At 36.6% G+C, this 18,298-nt stretch overlaps 1 protein-coding gene across 1 annotated transcript in view; it reads left to right on the top strand.

Annotated features, from left to right (window-relative positions):
* Positions 1–14,549, top strand: part of LOC134650088 (uncharacterized) — a 34,737-nt gene extending 20,188 nt beyond the window's left edge. Inside the window, exons 3-4 of the mRNA XM_063504917.1 lie at positions 2,788–2,926; positions 14,144–14,549. Coding sequence (XP_063360987.1) covers positions 2,788–2,926; positions 14,144–14,451 — 447 coding nt within the window. The 3' untranslated portion in view covers positions 14,452–14,549. The remainder of the gene's footprint in view (positions 1–2,787; positions 2,927–14,143) is intronic.
* Positions 14,550–18,298: the final 3,749 nt, after the last annotated feature.

Here is an 18,298-nt window from a genome sequence, read left to right as displayed (position 1 = left end):
CGGTCAAAGCTTAAATCCAGTATGTATTTCGGCTTTGACTTCAAAACTGACAAACCCAACTAACGTAATCTCCTTGTTTTGAGGCTAAACTGTCTAAAGGCTTCGTCACACAGGCGCGTTTTCCGGGCGGGGCGTGAGCGGGGCGCACCGCTTTTACATATAAAACGCTCACGCCCCGCCCGGAAAACGCGCCTGTGTGTCGGATTGATCAGTTCAGTCTTAGGATTAGGATTGCCGGGGTTTCGGGGTTTGACTACTTAAATTAACTAACATTAAAATAATCCCATCAAAACATTACTTACATGTAAAAAGGTGCAAGTCTCGCAACGCTTCTACTACAAAAAAGTTTTGAGATGTAATGTGAAACCAAGTCGGTTATTTTAATCAGTGCCAGGGGGTGTTAAAACCGTATCAATAAGATATCTTTAATTTGTAATACGTAAAATGACTTGGCCATCGCACGGCTGCATAATGACATAAGTATCATCGTCACCTATTAAAAATAATTCTAATTGAACATAACGCTAGCGCTAATTGCAGTTTGAGCATTACACATATTTACGAGTACGGTACGAGTAAAGCATTATGTGCGATTGCCAAGTCATTATATGTATTACAAATTGAAGATATATATTTGATACAGTTTTAACACCCCCTGGCACTGATTAAAATAACCGACTTGGTTTCACATTACATCTCAAAACTTTTTTGTAGTAGAAGCGTTGCGAGACATGCACCTTTTTACATGTAAGTAATGTTTTTGATGGGATCTCATCTCTTTTTGTAGGCAGTCCTTCTTTTCGGGTACTCATACCCATACTATGTATACACATATCATAACTAAATACATCTTCATTCATACTCACATCGTGCATCGTAGTGTACCTTTACTTTACCTACTATTTGTAGGAACTGCAACAGTAACATTGTAATAGCATATATTTATATGGGATTACAAACTTACTTAATGCAGTTCTTAGATCTTTAAAACGTGACTGATATTGCAATATTTCTAGGTTTTCTATGGCTTGATAAGCTGAAAACTACTTATGTTTAAAATTTGAAGCTTGTGGGTATGCTAGAAGTACCTTAGAATTATGATGATCGTGAGTGTGTCAGTGTCGAAAATAAGGAACTTTGACGTACAATAATTCTTAAACTACAAGTTCAAATTGAATGTTTTTGAGAATATATCTTAAGCATGTTAAGCCCTATATATTACTGAAAATTCGGGGTTCTAGCTTCAGCCAGCACAAAATTAGAGGACGTCGAAAATGGCCTGAATCGCTTCGAGAAAAGGATGGTACGGCCGTGCCTCTTTGTTTTGCTCGACTTGGCGGGGGCACTGCCGTGCCCCCAGATGAATAATCATTTAATTGCTATATTGTGTGTTCGTATACTTATTGTATGTACAGTCAGCTACTAAACTAGCTCTGTTATGAACTGCTAAAAAAAAAATTGATAGAGCACCTACATAGCATTTTTAACAACTTTTTTCCTGACTTACTTAACTAACTTTTGCTGCTGAGTGTACAATGTAGCGCGTAATTACTCTTCGACAACCAATTGAATTTAAAGCCTGGGTCAAGTTAATCAATTGAATTTAAAAGTAACTGAATTGAATAAATAAAAGACAGTAAGAGCAGGGTTTCAGTAATCAAATTAAAGGTTTGAATTTTTAACCAACTTCCGAACTTCGAAACAGGAGGTCCTTAATTCTTAAATATTTGGCAAAATTCTTATTTTGTACTTGAAGGGCTTGCTAGACTTGTTAAGCGTTACACCATAAGACCATAAAATGATCAACAGAAGTCCGCCTCCGAATTTGTCAATAAGAATAATTGTCATGTTAGATATCGTTTATCGCGTTGGATATCAAATGAACGAGAATAAAATGTTTGATTGATTACTTCCTGAATACATGACGCAAAGAGTAGGTATCCTAAATAAATATTGTACTAGGTACTTATTTAAAATTAAACAGCTATTTTTATCCACGATGAAACGGAGACTGTACCACAGAGATTGATTATTTTGTTTACCTTACGCAAAAAATAATGTTTTCGTTTATGCCCAAAAGGGAGTTCATTGATCTATTTGCGGTTCTTCGTAAAGAATTTGTGATAAATCAGTGATAAGGTCATTTGCAAAGGCTGTAGGAAGAGTACAATGTTTACCTACGTTGTTTATATGTACATTTCCTTTGCATCAAAAACGCACAGTTTGTCCTAAACAAGCATACAGCTCCTACGTTCATCATGTCAGCTGCTCATGGCAGGCTCAAATCAAACTGGGTACAATATTTGTCTCATGGTTCTTGCGGAGTCTGGACAGAAACGGCTTTGGACAGAGTAGCATGGTGTTCTTGAGGTCAACTTCGGGTTATTGCGACATAGGCGCCACAGCAGTAGAAGTAGTAGGTAGTATGGTAGTACAATATTTGTCAGTTTATCACGTAGTGAAACACAGTGCCTATCTCAACTTTTGTCATATGTCACTCACTACTAACTACTAATGCGTACTTATAAACTTACTATGCGCGAATGGCTCCGGAATCAAGTTTCCAAAACACGACTCAGTAAAGGTCTGCAGTGAGGTTGCTACATCTACTAAAAAGTCAAACTGGGTTAAGCAAGTGCATTTGAGTAAGCAGCGCACGCTGTCGAGTACTTTGCGGCTTAAGAAGTAGTATAAATGACTAGTTACAAAGTACATTTAAGTGCATAGTTTTGAATTAATGGATATGCTGTCAGGAACCTTACCTAAATAATTTGTCCATGTCCACAGAGAGAGAACAAGAAGGGTCAACTGGAAGTGACCCTGTTATACACAGCGAGCGAAGATGGCCTCAACGACGTGGTCACGCTCACAGTCAACAGGCTACGGTGCAGCGTGCTCACCATGCAGGAACAAGAGCAATATAAAGGTAAATATTGCGAGCAATATAAGCAATAAAAGAGCTTAACTCCATAGAGATCAGGAACGGTCGACTGAAAGTTAACCTAATGGATTAAGGATGCAGTCAGATTCGTCGCCAACAGGTAAATAGTGCGCTCCTGTCCATAGGGAAAGGGAACAATGGTACACTGGACCCTGTTGTACCAGGCGTGGCTCACTCCGCGATTTCGTCGCTTTGCTACAGGTAGCTAAAAGTACATACGTTCCACACCGATTTTGGTGGCTAGCCATAAGCCGCGCGTGGCGCTGTCGCCACCTAGCGGCCATATCTGTCCTGATCGTAACAGACGAGTTTTGTTACGCTACGTCTTACGTAGGCGAACAACGCGCGAACGCCGCGCGGCCGCCGCGCCGCTTCGCGTCTAAATCGCTCACGTACGAGTAGGACATACCTATACGTATCAACGGTTTGTTTCATCCTCGCCGCGCCGCGCCGCGTTCGCGCGTTGTCCGCCTACGTAAGCCGTAGCGTTAGAGAGTGAGTCTTCTGTACCTAGTACTATTATTTATTCTGTGGTTGTACACAGATTAGGAACAACGACACGCTCCCCACCAACACTGCACTGCAGCGTACTTACCATGTGAACAAGATCAATATAAAGGACAGATCCACAAATAACAGCGTCCACTGAAAGCCAATGAAGACGAGCTCAAGAATGAATTCAACATTTATTTGCCCTTTTATTGAACGTCGTAAATTTTGGTCTAAACGGTTTTTTATTAGGGTAGGAACAAGTCCGTGCCAAATTACATGTCAGTCAGATTGAGATTTCTATCTTTCGCTTTTAAAGGGCGGGTCCTAAATTTTAGGGCTGATTACTGAGGCTGCCAGTACTGCAACCCAGCTGTATTCAGTATTCAGTATTCAGTATGCAGTATTCAGTTCTTTATTTGCGAATATAGACAAAAGCCATTCAAATACAATAATAAAATATCAAATAAATACTTAATCAATCAGTCAACAATAAAAACATTATAACAATAACAAAAACAAACAAAGAAGAAATCCAGAAATAAAACATTACCAACAGTTAACAAATAAATTAGATTGCTTAATTAATTGTAAGTAGTTACTTATTGGCAATGTGCGAAGTCGGTGGAGGGGGAAGTGGCGTTGATCGTCACAAACACAGGTAATCTTATGGAATGTCCGATATTAGTACTAGCGGCAGCCGCTTGAACTAATTTTACTCCATGAGATTTAACGTCGAAAGTCCGACAAAATGAGGGCAGCACCAGTTGTGCACGTAGCGAATATGCGTAAACTGCAAGCTGTTGTGCGCTATGGTCACAAACTTGCAACCACGATATTATTATAAACTTATGTTGCATGAAGTGATGGTCATATGTGTACCTACTCAGCTACTCATAGTTAAATAAAATAGTTGCCTAGACAAATACAATGACAAAGGACAAACATAAAACACAAAGTATGTGTCACCCTTGATTACTTCTTCAAAATACCTACTACGTGCCTATACCCGCCGCACCAAGTTCTAAAGGCTTCTAATCTTCTTTTATAGGTTCGAAACACGCAAAAAGCACGTCGCCCTTTCTTGTTTATGTCCAATCGTAGTGTCTGGCATCCGACGAATACAATAAAACCGGCCATGCGCAGGTTAGGGTTCGGTAGCCGCTGTTACAAAGATATATTGAAATGAAACTATGAAAAGCATGCTACTAGTACTTATTGTTATTTCTGTACTTGTACAGGTAAAGTCGCTAACTGCATTCAAGTTTATCTAATGGCCCCTTCTGACGTCACCGATATACATTGCCGTATTTGATCGATCGATTGAATTCTTTGCTCCTACTTAGCCAGCAATTCTCTAAAATCCCATGCCATTAGTTGCAATGTCTGTAGAAGCCTTAGCAAATGTATTAACTTTACGCCAGTCATTTCTACGTCACGTTCATCTCTTTTACTTCAAGAATACATTAAATCTATATGTACCTACTTATGTATCGACTTGTAATCAAGTTTCTTTCAACTTTAATTTATGAATATCTGGGAGACCGAGCTTTGCTCGCAAAACATATAAAAACTCAAAAATTCGCGTTTTCCCAGAGATAAAACCTAGCTAGGTCGATTTTTCACCCCCAATATAAGATGAGTTTATAAAATGACATATTTGTAAAACTACGAAATTGTAATAAGGAGATTTACTGCACGTAAAAAAAATCCCTTTACCAGAAGTCCCAATAAATAAACCGAAAACTAAGGTAAACTCTTAGCGTTAATTTGTTCAATGCGCTGTGCTTCCCAATTTTCTGTTATTGCACACAAATTGCAGTTTTCACGAATGTTCGAGGTTAAATCATTGACCATTGCAGGGCACTAATTGTTATAATTAAATTATTATGAACAAGCAATTCCTGATTTCAAACAAGAGCAATTTCTGATTGAATCATAATTACTTGTCCTACCTCGTATAACAATCATAACGGCCATTGGAAAAGCAGACCTGCGTTTAAACACAAATATGGTTGTTTTGAAACTGTGTACTTTTATGAACAAAGGTGTGAAAGAGATAACACCAAAGCACAGTCGATGAAACAGCGCAGCGCTCACGACAGTATTGGTTAAACATTTTTTGAGTCTCGCGTGGACGACGATGTATAATTTGTTATCATTATGATAATACATGTGAGGGTCTGTGACGGTAATTTACAATAGTCTGAAACTACTGAATGTAGAGCCAGTTTCATAGGAGTTGAAACTTTTGTTCTAAAACTGTGTATAGGGCCTTATTTCCTCATCCTTTCCGAGAACGCTTCCCTTGTATACGTAATTTATATTTATCCCCATGACTTAATAAGGTACCTACATCCTAAACCTCATCAAAATTGATTCAATTCATACGTTAGCCGTGAAAAGGTAACAGCCAATTAAACAAATAATATTTGGGGGCAATCTTACACAGATACTCATCTATCCCCAAACTAAGCAAAGCTTGTACTTTGGGTACCAGGGGGCCTAGTCAACATGACAATCGTTACTGAAACGAAACGCTATTTGTCTCTATCGCACTACTTAATATAGAAGAGAGCTAGAGAGACAATTTAGCGTTTCGTTTTCTGCAAATGCCAGCAAAATAAACTAACACCATTAGCTAGCCAGGCCATCTTTGCTAGACCCCCAGGCGACAATATGCACAGGTACTTATATATTTAGATAAATAAATAATTAGATACATAGAAAATATCCATAACCCTTGATAAACACAGAAATAAATGCCCTTACCGGGATCGAACCCGGGACTTCCACGAGTTATATATTCATGTTAACTGCCAACACACTTCGCAATGCCAACAAACTGCCGTATGTGACTAAGGTCACAAAAAACGTAATGTGGAAAATGGGAGAATGTATCGGATGATAAATGGATAAAACATTAGATTTACGTCACATGCCGGAAGGGTGAAAAGGTTAACGATTCGGATTTCTGTTCTTTTCCGTTTTTAGTTGCAGTAGGTTCATCCAGCCGAGTTTTTGAAAAAAACTTACCGCTTTTTACCAGCTTTTATTTAACTTGCCCTGTTAGTATGTATATAAGGTGTGTCAAATCTTGGACGCTAAATTTGACCCTTTTACCGATTTCCGATTAAGCTGAAAAAAAATACTGATGAAGTTCCTTTATGAGAGACTATACCTCTACGGATTTCGTTAAGCGAGAAGTAAATTGATGTTAAATGGTCAGCAACGTGCAAAATCTACATTGCAGTGGCTGGTTTGAGACCATTATGTTTGAATAGTTATTTGTTTTACAAGGGGGCAAAGTTGTTGTTTAACCGCTCGTGCTAATATTGACACCCGAGCAAGCGAAATATTCCAGAAATGAACCACGAGCGTAGCGAGTGGTTCGATTAATAGAATCTTGAGCGTTGCGAGGGTTTCAAAGCACGAGGGTTAAACAAAATTTGCCCCTCGAGTGAAACACAAAAATTTTCACCACACCAACCCGAAGCAAATATTAAATGTAAAATATCAAACAAAATCAAACCAAATCAATTACAAATGAAAGTTATTAAATATTTATCATCCAAAATCATCATTTAAAAGTCAATTCTACCAGAAAAAATAAGAAAATAACTCAAAATTTGCATTTGAGGCAAAGGCCTCACATATGAATAAAATGCAAATTTGCTATCGGTTTTTGAAGTGCAACGTAAGTCTTTCCGAGCTGGTGTGGTGAAAAAACAACTATGACTATAAGTACCTACATCACGCTCCGTGATTGTTGAGCCATTTAGGGTTCTAGCTAAATTTAACATATGGAATGTTAAAACGTACATATATATATATTTATTAAAACAGAGATTAAACGAATGATCAATAAGTTTAAACCTAAATTAACCTGAGGCATTAGTTCCCAGGACACTGGCCGCGTTTCCTCTCTGCACAGTGATTTTTGCGCAAAAAATGCGCCAGCAAGTTTCTACCAAACCGCGACCTACGCCAGACAAGTTTGGTAGAAATTTCAAGTAATCAACAACCAATTTAGCTAAAACCCTAAATCGCTCAACAATCACGGAGCGTGACTGTACATTTTGTGCGATTCCCAGTCGCATATAATGTCTATTATGCAAATTATATACATGATAAATTAAACGTAGGTATGTCAAAACTTGCACACACGTTAGAAGTTGTAAACTACTAGTAAACTTAGTACTGAAAGCAAGAGTTCCCCTTATAATATCTTGAGAACTAGTGACCGTCTAAGCTAACTTTACCTACACCGACTTGTATAGAACAAAGTGAGAGAGTGTCATTATAAACGTAATTTTCATAGAAATTTGACACTTTGTCTTTGCAAATGTCATGCAGACTTAGCTTGGTCCGACCTTTTTGTTTCATTTTCATCATAGAGAAATATAGTAAGACAAGAGTGTTCACTCCATACATCAGTTTTGATACCAAAAAGACTATTCATTTCAGTGTCTACATCGAGTAGCGGAACTATCAGTACTGCTACTTGACAATAGATGTAGCAGCGACCGGAAAGTCTTATGTTGTAAGCATTAATTAATAGTCTTTTTGGTATCAAAACTGATGTATGGAGTGAGCAATCTATGTATTTTTTTCTCTATGTTTTCGTGTAATAAGCCTGTTTGATGATGCGTAAAATGACAAAAAAACTCGGTGAACATCGAGAGATATCCAGTCTAGTGAGTAATAGGTAATGTTACTTGATTACTTCTCCTGCCTCCCATTGTAAACACTACATTAACCCATAGAACATAAAGTCGACTTTTGTAGTAAACGCTTAAATATTTGCGGTTGGAAAACTTTCATCAGTCGAAACGAGTATTTCGATATTTTGGCTGATGATGTGCGCATTGGCATAGAGAAAATTAAATATAGTAAAACAAGCGTGCTCACTCCATACATCGGTTCAGACTATTAATTTCAGTGTCTACATCTAGCATCGAGTAGCGGAACTATCAGTACTGCTACTTGACAATAGATGTAGCAGTACTGATAGTTCCGCTACTCGATGCTAGATGCTAATAGTCTTTTTGGCACTAGGACTGATGTATGGAGTGAGCACTCTATGTATTTTTTTCTCTATGGCATTGGTACGGCTTTTCATTGAGAAGACAATGGTTTGAACTTAATTATTAAAACAAAATACCCATTATATTTAAATACCTCTTATTATTTTCGTGATACTAAAATGACAGTTCCATTGAATTTGTCTGACCGATATGTCATTTTAGCAAAATATGGGAACCAAAAACTGGTTTCCGAAATTAAAAAGAGTATGAAAAAAACACAATCTCTGAGCACTCCAGAAACGTACAACAGTCGAGGACATAGCAGATATTTTTGAAGTGAAAACTTCTTTAGCGGCGCTGTGCACTTTTTGTGATGGGGAAAAAATGTTAAACTCGTAATAGGTGAGTGGTGACCGTAAGGCGTAAGACATAACCCTCCTTTTCTACCGCGCGGCAAAAATGCATGCCTGAGCCTGCTGTTTCGTTTTTATTCACCAAAGAACTATAGTCATAACGTTATGACTATAATTCTTTAGTGAATAAAAACATAATACATCATAATCAGGTCAATTATTTAAAACTGGACTTTTATATTAAGCAGTAAAGTTCAATGTTCTAATCTTGTACGGGCTGAAATACGAGGATCTCACAGTTACATTCTAACTTCATATCACTCAAATATAATTCAATAAAGCTACATCTTGATGAAATCGCTAATAAAAGTGAACTCTAGTACTGGTGAATAAAACTCAAAATATCATGACCATGAATATATTTAGATGCGAGGTCTGCAAGTCACTTTACAATTTCTATTCGAATTTTAAACAATTAACGCTACAAATTAAAGCTCATTGACGAGCAATTTCGGAACTATAGTTTTTCAATAGAAAGGAGTATGGGTTAATTATACCTACATAGTGATGCAGACATTTTGGACGAGTCATTGAGTTTTCACTTCTGTCGGCACTCCCGGAGTGCAATCCGTTGTTTTTTTTTTCTTAAATCTTGAATAAGCACAAGTGGATGATGTGTAGGAATACGGATATAACGTAAAGGAATATTATCTAATTAATCTACTACTTCCATATCTGGATTCGGACGCTTATAACTTTCCTAATTGAAATAAATTACGATGTCTTCGGTAACATCTTGGTTTGTAAGACCCAACTCAAATAAGTTTTGCAACTTTTGGTAACGCAGGAATTATAATTTAATTTCAATAATCTAAATTTAGGGTTTTGTTCAGTTTATTGTAATAGTTTTTTTGTCTCAGTATTACTAATTAAATTATATAAAATTTTATTAAATGATAATACGTACTGAAAATAAAACTAATGCACTAATATACTAAAAACTTACAGATTGGTTAGTATTGTCAAAAAATGTGCAATTAGTACATCAGATGTCTGAATATGACCCTAAATACTGTATAATAATAATTCATAAAACTTATCAAGTTATCAACCTCTTGTCTTGTTGTGTTAAATTTTGTCTTTTACTAACAAACAGAAATAATCAAAATGACGGATAGGAACAAACGATTATCAATGGTTTGTAAGATTTGACAGACGTTTGTGAATAACGCCATAATTATTGAGCGCATATTATTTTTTATCTACACACATGTCATTAGAGCCAGAACGAGAAAAGTTTGCAGCGATTTTAATAGCCCGCGCAGTGCAAGTGTCATTTTAAACGTCAAACATCTATGAAATTATGACGTGTAAATAACACTTGCACTGCGTGGGCTATCAAAATCGCTGCAGACTTTTCTTGGTCTAACTCTAGTGCTCTATAATGCGTTCAGAAACCGTAGGAAATGACAAGCTTTATTACAACCAATTTTACTATGAGAACTTTCTTATCTGTGGTAGTAGAAAAATTTGTACTTATAGATGGTCAACCAAATCTTGTCAGTAGAAAAAGGCGCGAAATTCAAATTTTCTATGTGACGATATTTATTTATTTATTACTCAAATAAGTGACACAGCATTACAGTAAAACCAATGCACTGTGAAACTACAAAACATGAAAACAAAAAACAAATTAAATGTTAGATTTGGGCGACGACAGGCAACGACATAACAGCGTGGCTCCATTGCGTCGTCTGACTCGGCGTAGGGTTCCGGAACCGTCGAAACACCACCCCCTTCGGCCAGAAGTCCGCGCTTGCGATGGTGTCCTATATATGATGGTGGATATGCCTTCGCGCCTATTACATTTTTCAAATTTGCCGCCTTTTTCTACTGACAAGATCTGGTTGACCAAGTACATATGTACATAACGTTATAGATTTTTGTAAGGTTATGAGTTTAAATTTGGAACAGCAGTCAAAACTCAAGTGGGTGTCTATTCTAGTATCCATAGATATTAAAACAGTTATCGATACGAAACGTCAATTTAGTATGTTTTTTAATATAAACCGCACGATATTTGATCTCGAATGACATGAGAATAGGGACTTCATTCTTTTGTCTAGGAATTAAAACAACTATGGATGCGTGACATGCGTGAAAAAAGTTTTAATTCACCGCCATTTGACGTACAGTTTATCTTTTAATTAGTTTTAAGTTTGTGTTTAGATAAAGTAGTGTATGTAACTGTACATAATTAGGCATGAAAACACTCGTGTGATACTATTAAGAAACTCATTCAAGTATTTTAATGCCTCTCATTATGTAGCAGTCACATAAACTACTATTTCTGGAATATGTGTAGGGACGAGGTAACTACGAGTATATAGTACATGTACTTTTGATATCAACTGTATACTTTTAGGGTAGGGCTAGCTAAAAAAAGCTCGGCTGATAGAGAGGTCCATTAAGCTACCCCGCAATTCAAAAGTCCATTTGGAATCTACATAAGTGCCTGTTGTCGAAGGGTTCACGGGCTTAATGGCGATGTATAGGATACCTGTGAATGGACTTGAAAAATAAATAGTACTCCTTATTAAGGTGCAGTAAGTTCGTGATCTTCTCTCACTCTCACTGAGCGTAAGCGAGAGCGAGATGGAAGTGCGTGCTAGCCGGGAGCGATCATATGTTTTTAAATTTAAATTTTTCGTGTGTTTTAAAAATAAATAAGTAGGTAATCCCTGAGTTCCCTCAAACATATTATTGCTCTTTTTTCGAAACAATTTCAACTCAGGATTCGAATCTCTGAAGTCTCCAGAGAAAGGCCTCAAGATTGCTAATTAAATTTATAGCAGCCGTACTGTGATCCAAAAGAGCGCTACTACTTTTTTATCCGTTTTCTGAACCTACTGCACCTTAAGATTGATAATGCACCTTCTTATTGAGACTTCTTACAAAGAATCTCTCACATTGACCACTACAGGGAATGCATTGCATTGCAGTGAAAAGGCCCCTCGACTCGCGCGATGCTCTTTGCTTATTAAAAAGGAGAGAGTTGTCGTGCGTCTACAATCATCACACGTCATTGGAAAATAACCGCTACGGCCCAGGACATTAGGAGATTTTTCTGTGAAATCGGTACATCACTATGTGGGAGTCTATTACGAAATGGAAAGTTCACTTCAAAGAGTCGGTAAATACGATTAATGGAAGGATGTGGATTATTTTCAATTTATCTTGCCCTAGTTCTGTTTGTAGTCGCTGAAGTTTGAACAATGAGTTGGGTAGAAACCTAGAGACTTTTCAATACTATTTGAATTTTGACAAATTACGACTAAGCGAATTTTGTTTATGTAGATGACATACCTCTGTCGCTCGTCATCTCATCATTCACTTGCGTTCGTTTCATATCATCTCTCACACAGTCCATCCACCATTTCCTCGACACATATCTCTGTCTCGACGAAATATGTATATGTCAGTAAGAAAAGTAAACACATTGTTTGGTTACGATTACCCAATGGTAATGGGTACTATGTTTATAGTCACAGTCACTACACGGGATTGTTATGCCATTTAGGGTTCTTGCTAAATTGGAAATTCTATAGCGTAAGTATTGAACAACCAATTTAGTTAGGACCTTAAATGGCGCAACAATACAGGAGCGTGATGGTTGCACCATGATTAATGGCCATCCGCGCTCCCGTAGACGTAACGACCATCAATCAAAAGGCAAGTTAATATGAAGAAATCCGGACAGCGTAAGGGCACGTGAAAAAACATTATTGTAGTTACGCCCACATATTTGCGTAAACACAATACTTATTTTTTGTTATTATCCGAAAATATTATTAGACGCCAGCGTTGAACGGGTAGCGAAGGGTAGCGAGGGTACTTAAAAGTGAGTGTTTTCAACAGTGGAATCTTGAGGTGCCAGGTTTCAACACAATAAAACCTGCCCACCTAAGAAATATAAAAAATAGATTTGCTGCAGAACCTAAACTACATTACATATTTTGGCATTTATATTCCTTATCGTGTAGGTACGTTACTACTCTATCTGCTTTTAAATGTCCTAAGTTGGTACCATGAAGTGCTACTTTTAGGGGACGCACAGGCAATCAAGCATATGTGATGCAAGCCAAGCGCCGTTTGGCCTCAGTCGATTTTGATCAGCAGAGACTGTATTGGTTTTCAAATAATGTGTGCAAATAGGTTGACCAATACGCTGGCAATTATCAATCGCGACTGACAAGCCTATGGCGCAACATGCTTGTCAAGCACGCTTGATCGCCTGCACAGTGCCTTATGTATTTGTACAGTCAATTGTAAAAATATGGGTGCACACAACTTACTCAAAAATATGTCCCATAGTTGTTAATTCGCTGACATAAGGGACATATTTTTGAGTATGATGAGTGCACCCATATTTTTACACTTGACTGTACCTACACTGTAAAAAGCAATTATTCTATCGGCACGTGTCGTGTGCTAGTGAAGGGACAATATTTGAATTTTTACGTACAAATATTGTCCCGCTACAATATCTAATAACCCTTTCGATTCATATTCAGCGGTTGTTCGTCACTTGCGTCCCATGATTTACATTTAGAGCTACTTTCGTATGAAAAATAATTTGTCACTACTTTCGTACAACAAATAATTTCTCATATGAAAGTAGCTCTGAATGTAAATCATGGAAAACAACGCAAATGTGACGAACGACCGCTGAATATGGATCGAAAGGGTTTTTGGAGCACCTGTGCACAAATTTACCGATACAAATAGATTTGGGTCAGTCTATATCTAACCTAATGCTATAGTAATGTTACACGCGTAGATAACACACAAAATAAAAAACTCTTAGAGTAAAAACATGTCTAAGTATGTAAGAGTTTGTAGGCGTTAACAATCTACTATTTGCTGCATTGCTAGAAATATCGGTGCTTTATTCCCTGATCCCTATAATACCTACGGGTTTACCTAGTTTAGGGCTCGGGACACTGTTCCTAAGCTTGTCTTAAAATAGAATACATACTCCTAAATACGAAACCTAACTTAATCCATTTTTCATTTTCGTTTTACATAATACTACTTACCTAGTAAAAAAAGGTTCATATTTTTGCCATTTCTGTTTTATGGAACTTTGTTTCTAATCTTGTCTTGAGTTAAGTCACTGATGACACGTTAGCGTGTGTAACCCGTAAATAATTGACAGTAAACGAGTAATTATAATCGCGTGACAACACCCGCAATTTACTCGCCAGACGTCTCCTAGCTTGCCTTATTACGAATGACAACGAAACTAAACTTCGTTTTATTGTCTGTTTCAGCCCCGCTGTATTTGAAAGCCACAATATTGGAAGCCAACAAAGCGGAATGTTATTGGAAAAGTGACAGATTCGTTCCCACTATATCGGCCAGGTGGGACCCGAAGTCTGCGACGGTAAAGCTGTCGGTGTTCAGAGCCAGTTTGTGCAAAGTCAGCATTTATATAAGCCTCGGTTGCAAGACCAAGATGGCGAAGAAGGAGATCCTCGGTAAAGCGAGCATCGACGAGAAGTCAGTTAACGCTGAGGCGTGGAACGAATGTTTGCGGCAACCCGGCATTCCTAAAACATTTTGGGTTAACTTTGAGTGATGAAGGAACATATTTTTCACTTTTTATAAAAATCTAATATCCGTCCTTTGACCTCTTGTGATAATGCGTGGTTGTATTTTGAATGACGAGTAAAAAAGGGATATGGTATACTTAACATATTATAATGCAACTTATAATTAAAAAAAACTTTGACTAACCATTACTTTGGATAAAAAATTTTTCGTAGTGGTTTAACAAAAATTTGCTAATTTTATTAAGTCTAAATAAAAGATTTGACAAAAATTAAACTACCTAAATTATAGTTTGGTAATAATTGGATTGACACACGTGCAGTGGGAAAAGTTTCAATGGGAATAATTACGATACAAGTGCGAAAAGGAGGAAATTCACAACGAGCGGCGATACAACTGTTTTACATCGACACGAGTTGCGAATTCTACACTGCTCCCATTTACTGCTCACGTGCCCTCAAGGTGCGCGGGGGCACAGAATAACTAATAGCGGGGGTTCACCTCGAAGAACACCTACGTCAGCCATCTTCATGCGCACGAGCGCCGAGCAAACTAGGAGTCGAAGTGGTCGTGGCCGAAATCAACCGGAAGGATCATCATCATTCGCACGTGTATCGTACACCGTTTTTCAGTACGTTATGGCCCTTTAAATGTCAGACATAGGCACGTATAGTGCTAATTACCGCACTAGGGCGGTACAGTAGCACCATACATGTACCTACTGTAAATTTGGTTAAAAATCTTTTATTAGAATAGCGGGCAACTCTGAGTAACTCTGAGTGACAATTCTGAGTAAATATGGTATCAAAGCTAAGGTATGAAGTCTAGTTTCAGGGAATTTATTAAAATAACCAGATAATAAGAAAAGTCGAAGATATGAATCCTCATAGGAATATTTTTGTATTAAAATTCAAAGTAAAATATTCAACAGGGCTTTCTTTGGCTTGAATTCTGCGGAACAGAAATATGGAAACTAGTTCGTCAGCAATGTCAGCGTTTTGTCTATTCCGTCCGTATGTACAGTCAGCAGCAGAAGTTGCTAAGCGGGCGAGGTGTTCAAAATGATCTTGACGCGCCTTTATTGTTAAGAGAATAAGAGCGTGTCAAGGTAATTTTGAACACCTCGCCCGCTTAGCAACTTGTGCTGCTGACTGTACGAGTAATACTACTATGAGGAGGGATAACTTTCAGTGATATGTGTCAGATAAGTGTCAGTCATATGGATCGTTATTAGAAGATTAAATTTAGAAGTCAAAAATGTACCGAGAGCTTCGTCTACATATTCCGTCTCTTAAAGGAGCCCTGCCTAATACTCAAGAAAGTAATGCAATATTTGGGCAAATACGTCGTAGTTAACAAGTATGCACCATAAGAAGTTAGAGTAAGACATATATTTAAACTTTTTGTGGATTAACATCTCTATACCTATTGTATGTATGTCTAACATCACATTTATAAATTAAGCCCTAAGGATTACAAAACCAAATCATTTTAAGCTTCAATCATTTTGCAGGGCAATATTATTATTTAATTTAATACAAATAAGGCGACGTATACCCAAGCCTTTTTGTGTAACAGTAAGTTTGTCACTTAAACTATCTATTTAGTAATAAACGAAACATGTTTTAGGTCGCAAGATTGAGTTTTCTCCGATACAGTGTTTTTTTTTCCATTATTCCTTTAATAAAAAAAGAATATATTTTAATAAAATAATATCCAAATCGACCTGGATATATCTCGCATTTACGTTGGTGATTAAATGCTATATTTTCTGCACGTAGGTATAAATAAATCAAATGTTATCTGATCAAAGATTGTTATTCGTTAAATGTATTGAAATAACAGGATTGAGAATGTATACTGAATGTTGAATTTACACGTAAATATCATATGATTGTGTCGAAACCGTCGAACAAGTATTTGTAAGAAAGCTTTTCACATTTCTTGACTGAATTGTTTTATATATCGCATTGATTTCTACCCTATTCAGGTCTCGTTTGAAACCCATTGTATCATGCACAAAAGTTTTTTGATATCGACTCGTATGTAAAGCGATATCCAAATAATGTATAATATAAATTAATGTAACGTTGTGTCAAACAACGTGAATGACAATATTCTGTAATAGAAATGAAAATACGTTCCATTTATAGTGATTCTAGTGAACAAAGATATTTAACAAGCGGGAAATGACTCTCGATTTGTATTTAGGTATATCCGATTGACTTAATTACTTAAAAAGCTCAAAGCAGGAAAAATGTAATATTGACATATAATAGAACCGGCGTCAATGTGTTAGAATCGAATTAAAAAAGGGATTTGCCCCAGTTTTTATACGACTGCCCAAAAATTTTTATATAGTATTCAATGTTCATGTTTGTTTGTACCTATGTCAGTTACCTTATTTCATCACTAGCACGGGTTAACAAATTATAGGTACATAAAACTTCCTCTTGAACCACTCTATCTATTAAAAAAAAACCGCATCAAAATCCGTTGCGTAGTTTTTAAGATCTAAGCATACATAGGGACAGACAGCGGGAAGTGACTTTGTTTTATACTATGTAGTGATGCTAATGACGTTTAAAAACCTTATTAATCAATATCTTAGACGTATGAGGTACTTACCATTAGAACCCTTTCGTCATAGAATATGTATTGTGACGTTACAATAAAATCAATATGGCTTAGTATTCCTAATCTTATATTCTTACAAACCTATCAAATGGGATATCAAAATAAAGAGCTTCGAAAGACTATTAATTAACTTGGATACGCGTTTAAGACTTATTTTGGTAAAGCGAGAATTTCTAATGTTACTGCGGCAGTCGTATTTTTTAAATTGAGGTTGTTTTATTACATTTATCATTCTTACTGGAATCGCCTTAATTAAGACATGATTTTTGCGGTATTATACATACTCGTACAATTGCACTTTGTTATACATATACCTATGTATAACAAAGTGCAATTGTGCAATATCTAAAATTCTAACAATAGAGTTGTTATTAGATATTAATAAAATGATAATATATATTATGTAGCCAAGATGTTGTACAAAAGGCTATATACAGGGTGCTTCCTGTAACAGGAGCAATAAATTAAACTGTAGGCTGTACTCCTCAAACTGACCAACATTTGTTCAGCAACTTTTTAAAATAACTCATGTTTTGATTTTTATTACACTTTTAAGTTTATTCTAAGGCGCAATGTATTGCAAATTTTGTTATGTTTAAAGCGTGACAAGCAACGTCAAACAGACTGATGTCAGCGTACATTAAAGGCAATATTTATTTTGTATGAATAAGTGGAAGTAAAGTATTCATAATTTTTGAAAGTTGCTGAACAAATGTTGGTCAGTTTGAGGAGTACAGCCTTTAGTTTAATTTATTGCTCCTGTTACAGGAAGCATCCTGTATATGCTGTATTGTACTGGTAAGATGACAGTAATCTAATGCCTGTGTAGTGTGTATCTTTTAAGTAAGTAATTATTGTGTACTTATTCTTAACTGTATCTGACCAGAGTTATTCTGTTATATAGAATGATGTGTAATGGAGTGATGACATTTTAATAATATACTGACTTTTATATTTTAACATTTTACAATAATTCTTGTATTTTCATGACAAAGTAAATCTTGAGACTATATATCTAAAATTGTTTACTTTATCCTTGCATGAATATGCGGACAGATTCAATATTGTTTTCGGTCATTTAAAAACAAAAAAAAAACATTTTGCGCGGGCCTGGTCGTCTCTATCTTAGACCAGGGACCTAGCCAAGATGACAATCGTTGATATTGTCCGTTTTTTTGCATTAGAAAGAAGGTAAGCGATCTTGACGTGTATATAGTTTTATTAAAAATCACTTTTTT

The sequence above is a fragment of the Cydia amplana genome, chromosome 8 (genome assembly GCF_948474715.1).
Source record: "Cydia amplana chromosome 8, ilCydAmpl1.1, whole genome shotgun sequence".
NCBI lineage: Eukaryota > Metazoa > Arthropoda > Insecta > Lepidoptera > Tortricidae > Cydia > Cydia amplana.
Note: the sequence above shows the minus strand (reverse complement) of the source record. Positions and strands in the feature narration are given on the sequence as shown.